This window comes from Aquarana catesbeiana, linkage group LG13, assembly GCF_042186555.1.
Source record: "Aquarana catesbeiana isolate 2022-GZ linkage group LG13, ASM4218655v1, whole genome shotgun sequence".
Classification (NCBI taxonomy): Eukaryota; Metazoa; Chordata; class Amphibia; order Anura; family Ranidae; genus Aquarana; species Aquarana catesbeiana.
The window spans coordinates 149,277,902-149,300,329 of NC_133336.1; the positions used below are offsets into that span (position 1 = coordinate 149,277,902).

The 22,428-nt window shown below is 45.3% G+C and overlaps 1 protein-coding gene across 1 annotated transcript in view; it reads left to right on the plus strand.

The window, feature by feature from the left end:
* The window catches only part of ZFYVE26 (zinc finger FYVE-type containing 26), a gene marked incomplete in the record, with an annotated part of 1,901,467 nt that overhangs the window by 1,716,862 nt on the left and 162,177 nt on the right, over positions 1–22,428 (plus strand). Inside the window, 1 exon segment of the mRNA XM_073610828.1 lies at positions 19,955–20,137. Coding sequence (XP_073466929.1) covers positions 19,955–20,137 — 183 coding nt within the window.

Here is a 22,428-nt window from a genome sequence, read left to right on the forward strand (position 1 = left end):
CGAGGAATCTGGGACGATCCCCCCATGCTCCCTGGTGAGCTTATAGAGCTTCCCTCGGTCCCATTCAAACCGAACATCCCCCACTCCTCCCTGAACCGTCCTGGCTTTCTGTCTATATAGGGTAAAGGTAGGGTCCTGGTCGGGATGGATAGGCCAGGGTCAATGTCAGAGGTAGTGGGTTTTACCTGAGCTCTGTCAGAGTGGGATGAAGCAGTTTTCCATGCCTTTAGTCAGGTGGTGACTGGATGCACTTCGTTCTTTGCAGCAGGGGTAGACGCAGAAGTCAAAAGCCTCAGGTCATTGTATGGGTATACGGTACACATGTCCTCCAGCTACCTGCACTGTGACAGAGTGTCCAGTCTTCTCCGGTTCGCGTATCAGTTGTGGTTGGACCAGCGGAAAGATTGCCTCCATAGCATCTCGGCCCCATTCCCTGGGATTCTGCTGCTGACATGGGATGAGTGGCTCCCCCTGGTTGCCTTGTAGGTGGTGACAGACCCACAACCGGTTGGTGTGGCGGTCTGGCTGCTGCCGGGCTAGGTGCCTCCGGGCATCCTGGAATTCATCTGTCAGGGCAGTTGCCTTCTGCAGATTTAGCGTCAGTCAGTCTCTCACCCAGTCACAAGCCTCCAGGGGGACGCTATTAAAGAATTGTTCCAAAAGAATAAGCTGGAGCACCTCCTCCACCTTAGTTGCCTGGCAGCCCTGAACCCAACTTCTCAGGGCATGCTGTAGATGATGACCCCACTCAAAGTAGGAGTCCTTATCCCCTTTTTTCAGACTCCAGAACTTGATTCGATGGTTAAAGATTAGTGAGCCAGTATCTGTTCTTTGACTCAATTGTAGATCATACAGTCCTCATCGGCTACTGCCCTGTATGCTTCAGCCGCTTGGCCCGTCAACTTACTGACCAGGATGGTTACCCAGTCTGTAATCGCAATCTCCTGGTGGCGACACTGCCTCTCAAAATCATGTAGGAATCCATCAATGTCTTCATCCACCTCAGAGAAGGTTTTAAAGGTGGCATACGGCAGCTTCTTTTTATTGGCCACCCAGAAGACACTGGGTGGTGTGGATCCCCCCGGCCGCTGCTGCAGCTCTGCAAATCTGCAATTCGTTGCCGGATGGTTTCAGCTATTACCGAAGAGATGATCTCAGCCGATGGGGAGGGTCCATACAGGGCTAATCACCATTGCACCTCCTTCTGGAAGTCAGAGAGATCCGACTCTTCTGACCGCACAGTGCACACCTGATCGTCTTCCATGAGCTCTGCGATGAGTGCTGCTTTAGGTTTGTTAGCGGTGATTGTGCATCAAGCTTCCACCAGATCTTTGAGGGTCATTCTTTTAGGTTTGTTGTAGTGATGTTCCATTCACTTCTTAATTGCCTCTCATTCGATAGCAAGAGGTAGATCCCAGTTGTGGATTAGATGTGTCCACAGCAAGAAAGCACAATCCCACCGCTGCCACCAATGTGACGGACCCCCGTACTCCTGAGGAGTATGGTTGGCTGTATGAGCTCCCTTGCCCATGCCAGGACAATACACAATCCCGCAGCCCACCCAGTCACTGGTCAAGTGTAGGGTGGATAAAAGCATAGGACTTTTATTGAAGAACAGACACAAGTACTGTATATACAGTATCTCACAAAAGTGAGTACACCTCTCATGTGATATTTTTGTAAATATTTTATTATATCTGAAGTGTTTGCTACAATGTAAAGTAGGGAGTGTACAGCTTGTATAACAGTGTAAATGTGCTGTCCCCTCAAAATAGCTCAACACGCAGCCATTAATGTCTAAACCGCTAGCAACAAAAGTGAGTACAGCCCTAAGTGAAAATGTCTAAATTGGGCCTACTTAGTCATTTTCCCTCCCCGGTGTCATGTGACTCATTAGTGTTAGAAGGTCTCAGGTGTGAATGGGGAACAGGTGTGTTAAATTTGGTGTTATCGCTCTCACTCTCTCATACTGGTCACTGGAAGTTCAACATGGCAAAGAACTCTCTGAGGATCTGAAAAAAAAAAAGAATTGTTGCTATACGTAAAGATGGCCTAGGCTATAAGAAGATTGCCAAGACCCTGAAACTGAGCTGCAGCACGGTGGCCAAGACCATATAGAAATTTAACCACTTCAGCCCCGGAAGGTTTTACCCCCTTCCTGACCAGAGCACTTTTTACAATTTGGCACTGCGTCCCTTTAACTGCTAATTGCGCGGTCATGCAATGTTGTACCCAAACGAAATTTGCGTCCTTTTTTTCCCACAAATAGAGCTTTCTTTTGATGGTATTTGATCACCTCTGCGTTTTTTGGTTTTTTTTGCGCTATAAACAGAAAAAGACCGAAAATTTTGAAAAAAAAAAGATATTTTCTACTTTTTGTTATAAAAAAATCCAATAAACTCAATTTTAGTCATACATTTAGGCCAAAATGTATTCAGCCACATGTCTTTGGTAAAAAAAAGTCAATAAGCGTATATTTATTTATTTGCGGAAAAGTTATAGAGTCTACAAACTAGGGTACATTTTCTGGGTTTTACACAGCTTTTAGTTTATGACTGCCTATCTCATTTCTTGAGGTGCTAAAATGGCAGGGCAGTACAACCCCCCCCCCCAAATAATCCAATTTTGGAAAGTAGACACCCCAAGGAAATTGCTGAGGCATGTTGAGCCCACCAAATATTTTATTTTTTTGTCCCGAGTGATTGAATAATGACAAAAAAAAATATTTTACAAAAAGTTGTCACTAAATGATATATTGCTCACACAGGCCTTGGTTATATTTGGAATTGCACCCCAAAATACATTTTGCTGCTTCTCCTGAGTACGGGGATACCACATGTGTGGGACTTTTTGGGAGCCTAGCCACGTACGGGGCCCCCGAAAACCAATCAGCGCCTTCAGGATTTCTAAGGGCATAAATTTTGGAATTCACCCCTCACTACCTATCACAGTTTTGAAGGCCATAAAATGCCCAGATGGCACAAACCCCCCACAAATGACCCCATTTTGGAAAGTAGACACCCCAAGCTATTTTCTGAGAGGCATGTTGAGTCCATGGAATATTTTATATTTTGCCACAAGTTGCGGGAAAATGACAAACTTTTTTTTTTTTTTTTGCACAGTTACATATAGTTACATAGTAGGTGAGGTTGAAAAAAGACACAAGTCCATCAAGTCCAACCTATGTGTGATTATGTGTCAGTATTACATTGTATATCCCTGTATGTTGCGGTCATTCAGGTGCTTATCTAATAGTTTCTTGAAGCTATCGATGCTCCCCACTGAGACCACCGCCTGTGGGAGGGAATTCCACATCCTTGCCGCTCTTACAGTAAAGAACTCTCTCCGCAGTTTAAGGTTAAACCTCTTTTCTTCTAATTTTAATGAGTGGCCACGAGTCTTGTTAAACTCTCTTCTGCGAAAAAGTTTTATTTCTATTGTGGGGTCACCAGTACGCTATTTGTATATTGAAATCATATCCCCTCTCAAGCGTCTCTTCTCCAGACAGAATAAGTTCAGTGTTCGCAACCTTTCCTCATAACTAAGATCCTCCAGACCCTTTATTAGCCTTGTTGCCCTTCTTTGTACTCGCTCCATTTCCAGTACATCCTTCCTGAGGACTGGTGCCCAGAACTGGACAGCATACTCTAGGTGCGGCCGGACCAGAGTCTTGTAGAGTGGGAGAATTATCATTTTACCTCTGGAGTTGATCCCCTTTTTAATGCATGCCAATATTCTGTTTGCTTTGTTAGCAGCAGCTTGGCATTGCATGCCATTGCTGAGTCTATCATCTACTAGGATCCCCAGGTCCTTTTCCATCCTAGATTCCCCCAGAGGTTCTCCCCCCAGTGTATAGATTGCATTCATATTTTTGCCACCCAAATGCATTATTTTACATTTTTTTACATTGAATCTCATTTGCCATGTAGTTGCCCACCCCATTAATTTGTTCAGATCTTTTTGCAAGGTTCCCACATCCTGTGGAGAAGTTATTGCCCTGCTTAGCTTAGTATCGTCTGCAAATACAGAGATTGAACTGTTTATCCCATCCTCCAGGTCGTTTATGAACAAATTAAATAGGATTGGTCCCAGCACAGAACCCTGGGGAACCCCACTACCCACCCCTGACCATTCCGAGTACTCCCCATTTATCACCACCCTCTGAACTCACCCTTGTAGCCAGTTTTCAATCCATGTACTCACCCTATGGTCCATGCCAACGGACCTTATTTTGTACAGTAAACGTTTATGGGGAACGGTGTCAAATGCTTTTGCAAAATCCAGATACACCACGTCTACGGGCCTTCCTTTATCTAGATGGCAACTCACCTCCTAATAGAAGGTTAGTAGATTGGTTTGGCAAGAACGATTCTTCATGAATCCATGCTGATTACTGCTAATGATACCGTTCTCATTACTAAAATCTTGTATATTTTCCCTTATCATATCCTCCAACAGTTTACATACTATTGATGTTAGGCTAACTGGTCTGTAATTCCCAGAGATGTATTTTGGGCCCTTTTTAAATATTGGTGCTACATTGGCTTTTCTCCAATCAGCCGGTACCATTCCAGTCAGTAGACTGTCTGTAAAATTTAGGAACAACGGTCTGGCAATCACTTGACTAAGTTCCCTAAGTACCCACGGATGCAAGCCATCTGGTCCCGGTGATTTATTAATGTTAAGTTTCTCAAGTCTAATTTTAATTCTGTCCTCTGTTAACCATGGAGGTGCTTCCTGTGTTGTGTCATGAGGATAAACATTGCAGTTTTGGTTACCAAAGCCCCCCGATTCACTCGTGAAGACTGAGGAGAAGAATAAATTCAATACCTTCGCCATCTCCCCATCCTTTGTAACCAGATGTCCTTCCTCATTCTTTATGGGGCCAATATGGTCTGTCCTCCCTTTTTTACTGTTTACATACTTAAATAATTTCTTGGGATTTTTTTTGCTCTCCTCCGCTATGTGTCTTTCATGTTCTATCTTAGTCATCCTAATTGCACCCTTACATTTCTTGTTGCATTCTTTATAAAGTCTGAATGCTGAGGATGATCCCTCAACCTCGTATTTTTTGAAGGCCTTCTCCTTTGCTTTTATATGCATTTTTACATTGGAATTAAGCCACCCAGGACTTTTGTTCGCTCTTTTAAATTTATTACCCAATGGGATGCGTTGGCTAATGCCCTTATTTAATATGCTCTTAAAGCAAACCCATCTCTCCTCCGTGTTCTTTGTTCCTAATATTTTATCCCAATTTATACCTTTTAGCAAGGTTTGTAGTTTAGGGAAGTTGGCTCTTTTGAAATTCAGTGTCTTTGTATTCCCTTTATGTTTCCTATTTGTGTGATTTATACTGAAACAAATTGACCTGTGATCGCTGTTACCTAAATTGCCCCGTATTTCCACATCCGTGATCAGGTCTGTATTGTTGGTAATCAGTAGATCCAGTAATGCTTTATTTCTAGTTGATGCGTCTACCATCTGACCCATAAAATTGTCCTGCAAGACATTAAGGAACTGGCGAGCCTTAAATGAATGTGCGGTTCCCTCCGCCCAGTCTCTGTCTGGATAATTAAAATCCCCCATTATGATAACACTTCCCATCCTTGCTGCTAATCCAAATTGTGATAGGAGATCTGTCTCCACTTCCTCCCTCAGGTAAGGGGGGCCTATAGTATACTCCCAGTATTATTTTCCCCTTAGCTTCATCCCTTTGGAGCTCTACCCAAAAGGATTCCACCTCCTCCCTAGCTCCCTCAGAGATGTCATCTCTCACATTCACTTGTACATAATTCTCGATGTATAGACATACACCTCCCCTTTTTTTACCCTCTCTATCCTTGCCGTAAGGGTATACCCTTGAATCTATGCCAGCCAATCATGAGAGCTGTTGAACCAGGTCTCTGAAATTCCCACAAAATCGAAATCCTCCTCGTACAACAGTATCTCTAGTTCACCCATCTTGTCCGCCGTGCTCCTGGCATTGGTGAACATGCCACATAGTTTAGACCGGTCGCATATTGTCCTCGTATTGGGTGTTTCGAGATTGCAACTAGGACATGCTACTATACTTACCTTGGGTTTTTGTGCTTCAGTCAACCTACCACTAATGCCCCCAATACTACCCTCTGGAATATGAAGTATATTATTCCTGCGCTACCATGCAGTGGTAGTAAAAATAGTAATATTAAGGGGGGAAAAGCAGCTTGCACCGAATGGGGTCCAGCCTGGCCCCTGGTATGGACATAAACTGACAAGTGGGAATGGTGCTGCGCTAATCCTAAAATAGGCTCTAATAAATAGGTGCAGGGGTGTTATAATTTCCTCAGGTGGGGGACTTATCTCCTGCCCTCAATCTAGCATATGGTAGTAGTCTCAAACAAACAAAAGGTATAACACTGTGCTGTGCTCAAACAATATATACATAAACAATTAGAACAAGTCAGGCTCAACTAAATGGTCCTAGATAGGGCTAAATGTTAAATATCAACATAAGTATATGGAATGTAAAGACTTTGCTTATAGTGCAAAAATAGATGTAAAAAGAATAAATTAAATAAATTATAGCCAAAAGTGCAATGTGACAATCAATGCCCAAGTAATTACACAATGTCTGTGACAAAAGGAATAAAGTGTTCAGTGTCAACAGTAAGTGCTCGCAATTATATGAAAGCAATGTAGTAAATCAATAAAACCGTGATTTGTGCAGCTAAATTAAATCGCTACAAAATAGATCCCATAAAGGCAGATACAACCAAAAAAATACAATGTTACAATGAATGTCCAAAGTGATCACAGTAACTGTGCAACGTGCAGTAAAGTGTCCAGTGCCAACAGAGGGTGCTCACAGTTATTAAAAACAATATTACAGTTCAGTAAAAGGTGACTTTGTGCAGCAGCAAACAATTCCAATGCTTCATTGATGGTGCCAAACAGTGAAATGGTGCAGGCAGCAACTAAATTTCAGCATCACTTGCTAAGAAGAGTGGTGAATGTGAAGTTTATGACGTAGTCCTCTCCATGCAACAATCCTCTAATGGTAGATAATGGCCCCTTACCTCACTATACTGAGGCTACAACATAGAGTAATCAGCGCTTGTGGTGTCTCCTGTGAGGAGAGGTCCTGAGTCTTGGGCTGTCATACATTAGACCTCAGATCCATGGGGAACATCATGACCAAAGAAGAGATAAAGAAGCCTTATAGTGCAGTTTGTCGGCTCTACATGACTATCTCTTCCCTCGTATACCATAAAACTACATGTATAGCCTGTGGCCCTGTCACAGAGCTTATACATCTTGACCCCGTATCTGGCACGCTTGCTGGGAAGATACGGTTTGAATGACAAGCGGCCAGAAAACTTAATCAGGCGTGAACTATCAGAAAAATGGGTTAATTGGCGCTACCTGAAAAACCTGAAAGCCCTGGCGATTAGATTGCACGGTGCCACATGCGCCAATTTGATGATCAAACAAGTGAATAAAAAGTGGCACGCTTGTGTAATAATTGTCTACATACAAGTGGTACCCCTTTCCGAATAAGGGTGACACCAAGTCCCACACAATCTTACCAGCACTCCCTGTGTAGTCAGGGCAGTTCTCCGGCTCTACGTAACTATCTCTTCCCTTGTAAACCATAAAACTATATGTATAGCCTGTGGCCCTGTCACAGAGCTTATACATCTTGACCCCGTATCTGGCATGCTTGCTGGGAAGGTACTGTTTGAATGACAAGCAGCCAGAAAACCTAATCAGGGACTCTCAACACAGACAACTTGATGGGGAGTAAACAAGGCTGCAAAACGTTGGTTGAAGTGGTTTACGAGGGGCCGAATTTTGTAGAGCAGGGTCTCCACGAGGACGACAGAGTTCATTGTTGTTGAAGTGCATGAACCGCAAAATCTGCTCGTATCGTGCCCTGGCCATGGAAGCAGAGAACACAGGCATATGGTGAATTGGGTCAGTGGACCAATATGACCGCAACTCACTCTTTTTGGTTATGCCCATGAGGAGGGATAGGCCCAGAAAGATCTTGAAATTCGGAAACCGTAATTGGTTTCCGATCTCTGGCAAGGGAGGACTGGGGAATAGTGGCGATGTGTTGACCAGCGTACAAATTGCTTTGGTCCACAATAGATCTATAGAGATCTTCGGTGAAAAACAACAAATGAAAATCAAGTGACGTAAAATCAACTGTTTCCACCTGAATGCCGGGTTGGGCAGTGAATGGGGGAAGTACGGGTCCTGCAGAAGTGGTGGGTTCCCAATTAGGATTGGTGAATGCAGCAGGAAGGGCACTATGGGCACAACGGGCCTGTGTTTGTCTTCTTGGTGGCAGCAGGACACTACTTGTGCTTGCCACCTTGCCAGCTTGAACTGCACTTATGGGACTCGCCACGTCACCAATTGTTACTGCAGTGCTGGATGTACGACCAGGGTGTACTAGGCCGCTGGTACTTGCCAGTTCACCAGAAGGAATAGCGGCGCTAGTACTTGTCTGCTCCATACGAGAGCCCTGCGGTTCTTGCACCTCAACAGCAGAAGAAGATTGGGTTCTGGTACGCCTGACCTTGGCAGGGACCACAACTCCGTCGTCAGAGCTATCTGTCATGGAGCCGCTGCTGTCTACAGGTTCGTATTCTGAGCCTGAATCTGACAGATGAGTGACTTCCTCTTCACTATCTGTCATGCTCAGAAACATGTAGGCCTCTTCACTACTATACCTTCGATTTGCCATTTTGGGCTCTAAATTTAGTGGTACAGTAGTGAGACTCACAGGTAAAAAAGCTCCTGACTGTTAGTGACTGTATCAAAACACTACCAAAAAACTGTTAGCGATTGCAGGGATCAGGCCTGACTTTTCGATTGCTGCAGTTATGTGTTTAGTGTTTTGGAAGTGACAGTGATCGATCGATACTGCACTTGGGTGGGCTCGGCTGGGCGGAGAGGCAAAATGCAGGTGCTAGCAGGTATCTGGGCTGATCCCGATAACACAGCGTTTTGGGAACCCTAAACTGCTGGGGACGCTAGTTTAGATCTGATCAGATATTGATCCGTTCAGATACTATACCACTAAGGGAGGTGTATGCTGCGTGCGTGGGTGTTAGCGGTACTGGCACTAACCTGACGCTGCCTGGGGCGACGCAGACCCTATCGGATCCTAAAACCTAACTTATATCACCCGCCGGGCGATTAGGGGGGTTAAACCTTTATTAGGTAATAAACGGCGGGTGCCCTGACACTGTAAAAAACTAACTAACCAGCGTCACCCGTAACAGTTATACAGTAATCACTGGTGAAAGGGGTAACTAGGGGGCAATCAGGGGATTAAAACCTTTACTAGGTAGTATATGGGGGTACCTGACACTATAAACACCTGACGGCGAACCTAAATACTTACCTGCCTAACTAGCGTCACCTGTGGCACTAATGCAGCGATCAGATAAACGATCACTTAGGCCCCTTTCACACTGGGGCGGTTTGCAGGCGTTATTGCGCTAAAAATACCGCCTGCAAACCGCCCCTAAACAGCCTCCGCTGTTTGTTCAGTGTGAAAGCCCGAGGGCTTTCACACTGAAGCGGTGCGCTGGCAGGATGATAAAAAAAGTCCTGCGAGCCGCATCTTTGGAGCGGTGAAGGAGCGGTGTGTTCACCTCTCCTAAACCGCTCCTGCCCATTGAAATCAATGGGACAGCGCGGCTATACCGCAGCAATACCGCGGCTATAGCCGCGCTGTACGAGCAGTTTTAACCCTTTTTCAGCCGCCAGCGGGGGTTAAAACCGCACCGCTAGCGGCCGAATACAGCCGCAAAAACAACGGTAAAAATAGCGCTGTTTTACCGCTGACGCCCCCACCGCCCCAGTGTGAAAGGGGCCTTAGTGACACTGGCAACGGGGGGTGATCAAGGGTTTAAAACTTTATTAGGGGGGGTTAGGGGTGTACCCTAGACCTAAAGAGGCCTACCACTAACTGCCCTACCACTTATACCTGTCACAAATGACACCATTGCAATAATCAGTAAAAAAAAAAACTATTGGTGTCACTGTGACAGGGGGTGCAGGGGGGTGATCGGGGGGTGAAAAGTGTGCCTAGAGTGTTCTACTGTTCGTGTAGTGTTTGGTGCAAACTTACTTGATGCCTTCTCTCCTCGGAAGCCGGAACAAAAAGGCTTCACGAGGAGCGATGACATCGCTTCCTCTGCCGCTGTTTACATTACAGCAGCAGAGGAAGATTGTCATTCGCCAGGAACGATCGTGAGGGGGTGGCCATGAATCAGTGGCCTCCCCCTCAGCTTGGATCGCTCCTGGCGCTAATCCGACCGCCGCAGGCAACAGGGGGGGGGGTCTGATCGACCAAAGAAGTTGAGGGAACATGCTCAGCATCATACAGAGGTTGTTTTTGGAAAATAGACATGTGAGTGCTACCAGCATTGCTGCAGATGTTGAAGGGGTGGGGGGTCAATCTGTCAGTGCTCAGACCATACGCCGCACACTGCATCAAATTGGTCTGCATGGCTGTAGTCCCAGAAGGAAGCCTCTTCTAAAGATGATGCACAAGAAAGCCCACAAACAGTTTTTTGAAGACAAGCAGATTAAGTACATGTTCTGTGGTCTGATGAGACCAAGATAAACTTATTTGGTTCAGATGGTGTCAGGCTTGTGTGGCGGCAACCAGATGAGGAGTACAAAGACAAGTGTGTCTTGCCTACAGTCAAGCATGGTGGTGATGGTCTGGGGCTGCATGAGTGCTGCCGGCACTGGGGAGCTACAGTTCATTGAGGGAACCATGAATGCCAACATGTACTGTAACATACTGAAGCAGACCATGATCCCCTCCCTTCAGAGACTGGGCCACAGGGCAGTATTCCAACATAACGACCCCAAACACACCTCCAAGACGACCACTGCCTTGCTAAAAAAGCTGAGGGTAAAGGTGATGAACTGGTCGAGCATGTCTCCAGATCTAAACCCTATTGAGCCATCTGTGGGGCATCCTCAAATGGAAGGTAGAGGAGCGCAAGGTCTCTAACATCCACCAGCTCCGTGATGTCGTCATGGAGGAGTGGAAGAAGACTCCAGTGGCAACCTGTGAAGCTCTGGTGAACTCCATGCCCAAGAGGGTTAAGGCAGTGGTGGAAAATAATGTAGGTCACACAAATATTGACACTTTGGGCCCAATTTGGAAATTTTGTACTTAGGGGTTTACTCACGTTTGTTGCCAGCGGTTTAGACATTAATGTCTGTGTGTTGTTATTTTGAGGGAACAGAAAATGTACACTGTTATACAAGCTGTACACTCACTACTGTACATGACAGCAAAGTGTAATTTCTTCAGTGTTGTCACATGAAAAGATATAATAAAATATTTACAAAAATGTGAGGGGTGTGCTTACTTTTGTGAGATACTGTATATCCCTGATAATAATCCCCCCTCCTTCTTTGCATAGAGACACAGGGCGGGGTAAACTGCACATCCAATAACATGAGGCACAGATGCATTCAAACATTTCAACAAATCTGGGCACGCAGCCAACTTTGTCAGGACACTTGTGGAAACTGTTATGTCCAATGTCAGTGTTCTAAGCATAGACAACCTGGCTGGTTCAGGGGCCAGTATTCCAGTGAAGAAAAGAGAGTTAGGACAGATACTAAATGGGACTGGTACTGTCACACAGACATATTCAGACTCTCCATGGGTCATCCTGGATTGTTCAGGTTTCCTAGCCCAAGGACTGGTCCACCATTCTGCTTCACAGTTGCTGTATTTAATAGCTTGACTGTTGAAGCCCAGGTCTTGAGAGACAGAAAAAAGAAAGACCTCCACCATATCAGATGTAGAGTATGGTGGTCTCATCTCTGGTGCAACAGAATAAGAAAAAAATACCCCCTAAATCGGACTCTAATAGACCATCAACACTGAGATAAAAAATATATAACTTTTAATATTGGAACATAAAAAGGTGTGTGCAGTCTACACCTTACATGAATACATCAAACAAAAAACAAAACATCAATACAAAAATGCAAATGATCATATGTACTCTCCAGAGGGTGATGTACCCTAATACCCGACGCGTTTCCAGTATTCTGATACCTTCATCAGGGGTTGCGGTTGAGAGTTGAGTACATTAACATATGATTTACTTCTAAAAATACAAAGAGACATATCAGAACAGACATCCATTTGGAACGTGAATAGTGTTAATATGTTATGACCCAAAGTAGAAAAAGAAATATATGCAGTGACAAGAAAATAAATAGAAGTACTGAAACACTGAAAATAGAAATAATGAACAGATATACACAAATGAATGATGAATAGATGATGAATAAATAGTAAATGGGAGTTTGTGGCTTCACATACCCATTGGAACGATTCCATATTCAAGGCGCACAGGAGGCAATTATACCAGAAAAAATATATTAAATGGACGCCAGACCACGGTGATGACAAGTTTAAGGTGCACTGTGCTTCCAACATCTGTATAACAGAAAAAATGCTAAGTAGTGGTCCACCAATAAACTGGCAAAGATGGAAAAAATAGAAAAAGTGAAAAAATAAATGATAAATAATATATAAAAAAAAAGGGGTGCACTCATACTGAGCACTAAGGCCCCTTTCACACTGGGGCGGTTTGCAGGCGTTATTGCGCTAAAAATACCGCCTGCAAACCGCCCCAAAACAGCCTCCGCTGTTTGTTCAGTGTGAAAGCCCGAGGGCTTTCACACTGAAGCGGTGCGCTGGCAGGAGAAGAAAAAATCTCCCGTCAGCCGCATCTTTGGAGTGGTGAAGGAGCGGTGTATTCACCGCTCCTTCACCGCTCCTGCCCATTGAAATCAATGGGACAGCGCGGCTATACCGCGGCTATAGCCGCGCTATACGAGTGGATTTAACCCTTTTTCGGCTGCCAACGGGGGGTTAAAACCGCACCGCTAGCGGACGAATACCGTGGTAAAACAGCGCTAAAAATAGCGCTGTTTTACCGCCGACGCCCCCTACCGCCCCAGTGTGAAAGGGGCCTAATACCAGGTGGGATAGGTCCCCACTAAAAATCCCTACACCGGTGTATATAGATCCAGAGGAAAGCTAGAGCATACTTGTGTCCCTAACGGGAGTAAACAGTAAGTAACACGGAAAGTGAGGGGGGGCGAGGAAGGGGGGGCTTTTCATGATAGTATCCAGCTCCCCGCTCAAATATAATCAGCAGACAACGTCCCTGGGTACATATATATGACCAGGGCGTATAGGCACGGAGAGAAGCACAAAGAAACACCAAAGATATATTCTAACCAGTGTACAGTATTTACCAGTGGATGTGGATTGAAAAGTATAAGGGACAGACTGTTGCTGGAGCTTTGAATGTGAGCTACACAGCAGGCGGATGAGTATCCTGTGTCCCTAGTTCAATGTGTCCTAAAATATAGCAATATAAGAAATAAGTATGTCAGATAGCATAAAGGGGGCCAACAAGTTGCCCCCATAGATATGATCATGTCCCAGGAATTTGTGAACCTGCCTGTGAGTAACAGGGTCCGGTGTGTGGTGTGCCTCCTCCATGTCAGTCCCTGCATATAGCTGGGGAACCCCCAGTATTTATATGATGGCGCCGGCGCATGCGCCCCAGGATAAGTCCCATTGCGCCTGTGCAGGATAAAGAAAACCTGTATGTCGGCACACCTGTAGCCACTCCCCCTGACGTTATTGTCAGTGGAGCACAGCGTCTGCATAACAGGGGCCAGCTGAGAGAGGGCGGAGCTCTGGAGAGCAGCAATGGCTGGTCTCCCAATGTAAAATACCTAGCGCTCGTCACCTCCATGCTGGTACGTTCGTCAATATACTGAATAATCCCGGGGGGGGGGGGGGGGGACCGCCATTGTGGTGAGTGAACATAAGCACCCAGAAAAGAGCAAAGAAAAATAGTGTGCAAAAAAACCAAAAAATAGAACAGAGAAGTTTGCCCGGTGGTCTGGCGCGATCTAGTGGAAACAGAGCAGTAGAACAACCTGTGCCATCACTAATTTAATGGAATCACTCCCGGTGCAAATGCACCCATTCAGATGTACACCTAGTAAAACCAAAACTATAAAGTCTTGAAAAAGTTGATCTTTGCCCCGCTGGCTCTGTGTACCCGAACAATGTACAGACAGTGTACAGTAAGTCAGCAGTGATATCCGAAATGAGGTTTACAGGTATAGATTGCAGGGTGCATTAATATTATACAGTGTATCCATAATGAGAAATTATTTTGGGTAGAGTGAAGCATCCCAGCTCCAAACAAAAATAATTTAACCTACGTAGTTATGAAATGTGTGAAAAAAAAAAAAAGACGGTAGTGAATGAATACACCAGGAGGTGCTAGATGTACCATAACCAAACAGGGAAGTATAGCAAAAGGAGGGGTGAGAAAAAAGGGGGGGGGAAGCAAGGGGAGAGGGGCATAGTATATATATACTTCAACAACGAATTCATCCTAAACCTTCCCATGTGCCCGATGTAAACCCCTCTAGAAAAGGTCGATAACTGATGCAGTCATTCAGGCCCGGTGGTAAGGTGGCCTGTAGAGCCACTATCCATCTGGTCTCTTTTTGCAGCAAAATTTTGTCCCAGTCTCCCCCTCTGTTATTGGGGTGTACCCAGTCAAGTACCAAGAATTACATTTTCGGGAAATTACCCCGGTGTACATCTCGGGCATGTCTGCCCAAAGGTAGATCAGGGTTGCAGGTGCGTATACTGTTTATATGCCTGCTCATCCGTATATGTAGTTCCAGCTTTGTTTTGCCTACATAGAAACAGCGGCATGGGCATGTCAACAGGTAGACTACCCCAAAAGTGCAGCAGTTTGCAAAGTGGGAAGGTCTGTATCTCAGTCCATTTGGCAATATGACATTTTTGTCAATATTCATGAATTGACACCTGGAGCATCCCCCGCATGTGAAAGTGCCCAAGCGTTTACAAGGGTCCCCTCTAAATTCACCAGTGTATTCGCTGGTCACTAGTTTGTCCCTTAGGGATCTAGTGCGTTTAAATGTAATTACAAGGTCCTTCGGTATAATTTGGTACAATAAAAGATCGATAAGAAGGATATGCCAGTGTTTTTGTAGGATTTTTCTGAGGGCTTTGTGTTGCTTACTGAAGGTGGTAATAATCCTGGTTTGTGTCTGTTGTTGAGTGGTATTAGACACTTTCTCAGAGTTGTCAAACAGTAGATCATGTCTGGTTTTCTCTTTAGCCCTTCTAAAAGCTTTCTTAAGGCTTGTGGGGGAGTATCCCCGTTGAAGCAATCTTGCTTGTAATTTTTTAGCTTCGATGAGGAACATGTTCTCGTCGGAGCAATTTCTATGGGTACGGAGATACTGTGTGTAGGGAATGGACTTAATGAGTGGTGCCGGGTGGAAACTAGTAGCATGTAAGATGGTGTTTTCGGCTGTTTCTTTCTAGTATAATGTGCTGGACAACTGACCATGTGGGTTTTTGAAAATGGTGACGTCAATAAATGTGATTTTCTGGGTGTCACATGACATAGTGAATTTGAGTTTAAAGTCGTTGATGCCATTCAGGTCATCCAGTGTGAGACAGAGTCAGACAGATTTTGTCATTCCTACCCTCATAAGGGCTAGGAAATAGACTTCTTGGAAAGTCTATCATCGCATCCGGATAGCCTATTTTGCATGGTGCAAGACTAAGAGGTTCCATCCTTAGAAGTATCCTGTGGGACACATTCTGTCCTCCCTACAGTCTGGTCTTAATCAGCATCTGGCCTTGTGTACCATCAAGGGGAAAATCTCAGCTTTGGCTGCTCTTTTTCAGACTGTTGGCCTCTGATTCCTTAATCAGAGCTTTTGAACAGACTATCACACACACATCTCTTCCTGTTTATTCCCTAATTACTCCTTAGGACCTTTCCTTGGTTCTTTTGGTTCTTCAAAGGTCACATTTTGAACCTATTTTGAATATTCCCTTATCTGAGCCTTCCTTATTGCTAATCACCTCTGCACTGAGGACTTCTCAGTTAGCAGCCTTATGCCGTAAAGAGCCTTTTTAGAGCTTCACACAAAAAGGTTGTCTTGAGGCCAAAATCCTATTTTCTCTTCATGGTTGTTTCCTCTTTTCTCTTCAACCAGGACATGTGCTTATTTCTTATGTCCTGCCCCAAAACATCACAAGGAGGTTTCTCTCTACTGGCTTGACATGACAGCTTTGAGAAATCAAGCTCTCAGCCACAGCCTCCTTTAGGCAATTTGATCCCCTCTTTGCACTCCCCAAGGATTCCCACAGGGCTCCCTGGCTCTCGCTCCACCATTGCTAGGTGAATTAAGCAAGTCATTATTTGAACCCTATGCTCTAAGTAATAGGGTTCCTCCCTTCCCTGTTGCATGATCTAAGTAATAGGGTTCCTCCCTTCCCTGTTGCATACTATCAGATCTGTTAGTGCTTCATGGGCTTTAGAGCATCAGGCTTCAGTTTCTCAAATTTGCAAAGCTTTCAACTGGTCTGGTTTCTATTTAAAATGTGTAAACTATATTCTCCCAGTTTTCACAAATATCAACTAGATGTAGAGATTTTATGCATGCCATTTAGGTATGCCCACATGTTAACAATACAAACAAGTGGCCACTGCTCCCACCTATAACTGGCCTATGCAGCAAGAAGCACTGGAAGGGCAACGCATATTAAAAAAAAAAAAAACAGAGAAATTTCCAAGCTTAACTTACTGACCAGCCTGCGACCAACCAAATTGACCTGTTTCATAGTATGCATTAAAAATAGGGGTTTAGTCTGCACACATTTGCAGACTTTCACTTTTCCACAGTAGAAGCACATACAATTTGATGGATAGATAGATGGCAGGTGAGCCGCAGAGTGCCCACCCCTCCTTAAAGGCACAGGTGCATACTGAACATCTAGCATATAGCACCATGGCAGCAAAGGTGTCACTGCATACGCATGTATTTGCAAATGTGTGCAGAAAAAAACGCTGTTTTTAACGCATACTGTTAGACAGGTCACAGGCTGGTCGGTAAGTTGAGCTTGGAAATTTCTCTGGTTTTCTTTGATATGCCCACATGTTAACCCAGTTCAGTGCAGAAAACCTTTCATTCCTCAATGCCTCTAACCCACTTTTTTGCTAGGAATATTTGGTAATGTCAAAACTGACTGGCTGCAAGTGTTTGTTGTGTTATCCTATTTTACTGTGCTTAAAAGCTGATTGTTTTAAACTGGAAAGACTTGCAAAAGATGATGAAACATAATCAGAAAAAACATGCATAGAGCGCAAGTGTAAGACTGGCCATATATGGATTGTTTTTTTGTTTTTTTTCGATAAAGCCAGTGAGCTGATTAATTTTTAAAAAAAGAAACGTATTTCCCGAGTCACAAAAGCAAGGTGAATGAAGAAATCCTCCTGGCTGTGTTACTGTATTCTAAAGCCGGTCATAAATGGATTGAAATTCACCTGGTTTAGCGGGTACCGGAAAAATTTCTATCCATGTATGGGCACTGTGCTTACACAGGAGTCGATCTGCCACAGTGTCAGATTTTCCTCCCTTGACCAACGCTGCAGACTAATCAGTGTATTCTGATGGCGGGAAGTCTTCTTGCTGTCAGAATGTAATACCACAGAGGGAAGGATTCCCCATCCACATTATACCTAATTACTGTACCACAACTGACAGCCTTACAGATACAAACAAACCTCAGGACCAAGGATCATTGTTTAAAAATTAAACGTTTCCATCACATTGCATTACTTTTATGCACACAAAAATAATATCATTTTTTCTGACTGATCCTATCTTAAGGAAGAACTTCATTAAAACCAGCAACTGTTGGAAGAGTAAACACCTTGCTCGGGTCTGTGTAAATTACAACATAATGTACAGAGGGCAGGGGTCAGGATAAGTACCATACAAAACTACATATAGAGAGCAGCAGTCAGGATGAGCCCTCTGTTTACATCAGAGCCCACCCTTATATCGAAATCCCCCCCTTACATCAGGGTTCTAACAGTCTCTTCTTACATCAGAGTCCTCAGTGTTTCCCTTTACACCATAGTGCCCCCCTTACATCAGAGTTCCCCCTTAAATCAGAGTCTCTCCAGCATTCCCTCCTTTCATTGGAGTCTGAACAGTTCCCCTTAGATCAGAGTCCACAGAATTCCCCTTTATATTAGAACAAGCTTGACAAATTTACTTTGCATCTAGGAGCCAGCTATAAAAGTTAGTTGGGGGGGCAGCGGGACAGTAGAGTGAAGTGTCACAAGAGGGGGAGCGCTGGATAGGAAGGAGAAGTGTCATGGGAGGGGGCAGCAGGACAGGAGGGGGGGTGTGTCAAGGGAAGGGGGCAGTGGGACAAGGAGTGGGATGTGGTGTTGTACAGGGGGTATGGGGTTGGGGTACGGAGGAGATAGGGGCCCCTACGAACAGCTAGGTGGGGTGTTGGGGGTAATGGGGGCCCCTATGAACAGGTAGGTGAGGTGTTGGGGGCTATGGGATGAGTGCCTGGTTAGGTTGATGGAGTGCGGGTACTGGATCCCAGCCACCATCATCTGGTAATGGGTGTCCCTATCCCTAGGTGGGTGTATGGGGGTAGCTTAGGTGTGCAGTGCTGTGGCCGACCACCCTTCAGCAGGAGTAGTATGGATACGGTGATCAGTGCGGGAGGCCACATCCTCCACTACATGGGTTCTGGGGAGAACACTGTGTAATGGGAGATGAGCCTGTGGTGTCCTCTGGGGAGCTGGCTCTCAGAGGGCTGTTTGGGGAAGTGTGCCCTGGAGGGTTCCACCTGTACTCTGTACACGGGGAGGCATGGAGAAGACCCCAGGGTCCTGGGACACTGGATTGAGCTGTGCTCTATGGAGCATGAGACAGGGGCTGGCCAAGGACACTTGGTCAGGAATGGGAGAGCGAAAAACATTGTGAGCTGGTGGAGGCCCAGGTGTTAGGATGCGATTTCTGGCTGCCGTGGCAATCCTGGTGCCTGGGATTTGTCCAGCTCTGTATTAGAGTTCCCCTTTACTTTAGAGTTCCCAGGGCCTCCCTTGCATCAGAGTACTGTACATTGAAGTGCAAGGGGAAACTCTGCACACTGTGATGTAAGGGGGAACTCTGCAGGCTGTGATGTAAGGAGGAACTCTGCAGACTGTGATGTAAGGGGGAATGCAGCAGACTGTGATGTAAGGGGGAATGCAGTAGACTGTGATGTAAGGGGGAACGCATCAGACAATCATAGAAGGGGGAAAGTAGCAGACTGTCATGTAAGGGGGAATGCAGCAGACTGTCATGTAAGATGGAACGCAGCAGACTGTCATGTAAGATGGAACGCAGCAGACTGTCATGTAAGATGGAACGCAGCAGACTGTCATGTAAGATGGAACGCAGCAGACTGTCATGTAAGATGGAACGCAGCAGACTGTCATGTAAGGGAGAACGCAGCAGACTGTCATGTAAGGGGGAACTCTGCAGACTGTGATTGATGGAGGAACACTGCAGATTGTGATTGAAGGCGGAACACTGGACACTCTGGTATAAAGGGGAACTCTGATGTAAGGGGGCTCTGGTCACCAGAGCCCCCTTGCATCAGAGTCTGCTGCGTTCCCCCTTACATCAGAGTCTGCTGCGTTTCCCCTTACATCAGAGTCTGCTACGGTCCCCCTTACTTCACCGTCTACTGCGTTCCCCCTTGCATGACAGTCTGCTGCATTCCCCCTTACATCACAGTCTGCAGCACCCAATTATCTACATCGCTACATCATCTACATCCCTAAAACTTTTATTTAAAAAAAGCACACATGTGGGCCATCATTAATATGCAAAGTTGTGCAGTTGCCTAAAAAAGATATACATTCTAAAATGTTATATTGTTTTGTAAACATAATGTATTGGTTTTCAAAAGCAGCGTTGATAATGGTGACATTGATTCCTCCAGTAATTTTAATTTTATTTTTTGACAATCTAGGACTTTCAGCTGGATGCCTCCTTGGTGTACAGCAAAGTGTGTAAGCAGCTTGTATATCGACAGAATTACTCAGAAATCTTGCAATTTGTTAAGTGTGTTAATGAGTCTGGTATTGCCGCAGAAAAGGATTGTGATCAAATATTGCTAAGATGTATTGAAGAAATGTCAGAATTGCCTTCAGATGTGAGTATTTTCACTTTTTTGTGTATACAGTAAAATGAGGATATTGAAGTGTAAGCTCGTTCATTAAAAATCATATAGGATATACATATCAAAAAACATGTAAATTACAAATGAGCAGCCGCTTAAGCAATCTATGAGAGCTAAAAAATGTAACTAAATATTGTGAAAACACAAAAATAAATCAATATAATGACATCAAACTTATTAGGTGAAAATCGTGTTTAACCACTTAACAACCGCACCATACCTGAATGACGCCTACAGCACGGCTCAGTAACTCTGGGAGGGCGTACATTGACGTCCTCCCAGAATCGCACTCCCGCGCCCCCCCCCCCCGGGGCGCTCACCCGGGAATATCTGTGACCGGACCCAGTGCATCATGGATCACGGTAAATGACCACTGACAGCGGCCGTTTAGCACATGAGCCCTTTGTCAAATGATGGAGCGATCACTTGTAAACATACCGGCGTCATGTCCGATTCCTCTCTCCCCTCTCTGTACCAATCAGTACAGTGTGAGCAGAGAGGGGAGAGATTGGTTGCAGCAGCACTGTGGGCTGGATTTGTAGTGCCCACAGCACTGATCTGTGCCCATTGCAGCCTCATCCATCCATCCATGCTCAGCCATCCATCCCTAATCAGCAATACTCATCCATGCTCAGCCATCCATCCCTAATCAACAATACTCATTCATGCTCAGCCATTCATCCCTAATCAGCAATACTCATCCGTGCTCATCCATCCATCCATACTCAGCAATATTCAACCATAGCCAGCAATACTCGTCCATCCATCCATACTCAGCAATACTCATCCATCCATGCTCAGCCATCCATCCCTAATCAGCAATACTCATCCATCCCTAATCAGCCATCCCATCCATACTCAACCATACCCAGTCATACTCAGCCATACCCAGTCATGCTCAGCCATACTCAGCCATACCCAGCCATACCCAGCCCAGCCATACTCAGCCGTACCCAGCCATCCCATCCATACTCAGCTGTACCCAGCCATCCCATCCATACTCAGCTGTACCCAGCCATACTCAGCTGTACCCAGCCGTACCTGGCCGTACTCAGCCATACTCATTCATGCTCAGTCATCCCATTCATACTCGGCCATCCCCATCCGCGGCTCATCCATCCCCATTCAAGCTCATCCATGCCACTTCAGTTCTCATCCATGCCACTAGAGTGCCTCACAAAAGTGTAATAGGCAGTCAAATTAGATTTGAAATGTATGCCCCTAGAACACCTTATGGTGCTCCCTGCATGTTGGGCCTCTGTATGTGGCCAGGCTGTGGAAAAATCTCCCACATGTGGTATCGCTGTACTCAGGAGGAGTAGGAGAATCTATTTTGGGGTGTAATTGTGAAAAACGTCCATTTTCCAGATTTTACATACTGAGTTTATGCGAGTTTAACAGCAATTATGAGCATTTGAGGTTAGATACGTTTTTTAAAGATAACCTCAGGAGACCCTCCCAAATGCCCACAATGTATCATGTGGCTGTTTACCATGTGATCGCTCTGTCAAATGACGGAGCGATCACTTGTAAACAAACCGGCGTCATGTCTGGTTTCTCTCTCCCCTCTCTGTACCGATCAGTACAGTGTGAGCGGAGAGGGGAGAGATTGGTTGCAGCAGCGCTGTGGGCTGGATCTGTAGTGCCCACAGCACTGATCTGTGCCCATTGCAGCCTCATCCATCCATCCATGCTCAGTCATCCATCCCTAATCAGAAATACTCATCCATGCTCATCCATCCATCCCTAATCAGCAATACTCATTCATGCTCAGCCATCCATCCCTAATCAGCAATACTCATCAATGCTCATCCATCCATGCTCAGCAATACTCATCCATCCATCCATCTATACTCAGCAATACTCATCCATAGTCACCATCCATCCCTAATCAGCAATACTCATCCATCCATAATCAGCAATACTCATCCATCCATGCTCAGCCATCCACCCCTAATCAGTAATACTCATCCATGCTCAGCCATCCATCCCTAATCAGCAATACTCATCCATCCATCCATGCTCAGCCTTCCCATCCACTACCATCCATACTCAGCCATACCCAGTCATACTCAGCCATACCCAGCAATACTCAGCCATATTCAGCCATACCCAGCCATACTCAGCCATCCCATCCATACTCAGCTGTACCCAGCCGTACCCGGCCGTACTCAGCCATACTCATTCATGCTCAGTTATCCCATTCATACTTGGCCATCCCCATCCGCGGCTCATCCATCCCCATTAATCCTCATCCATGCCAC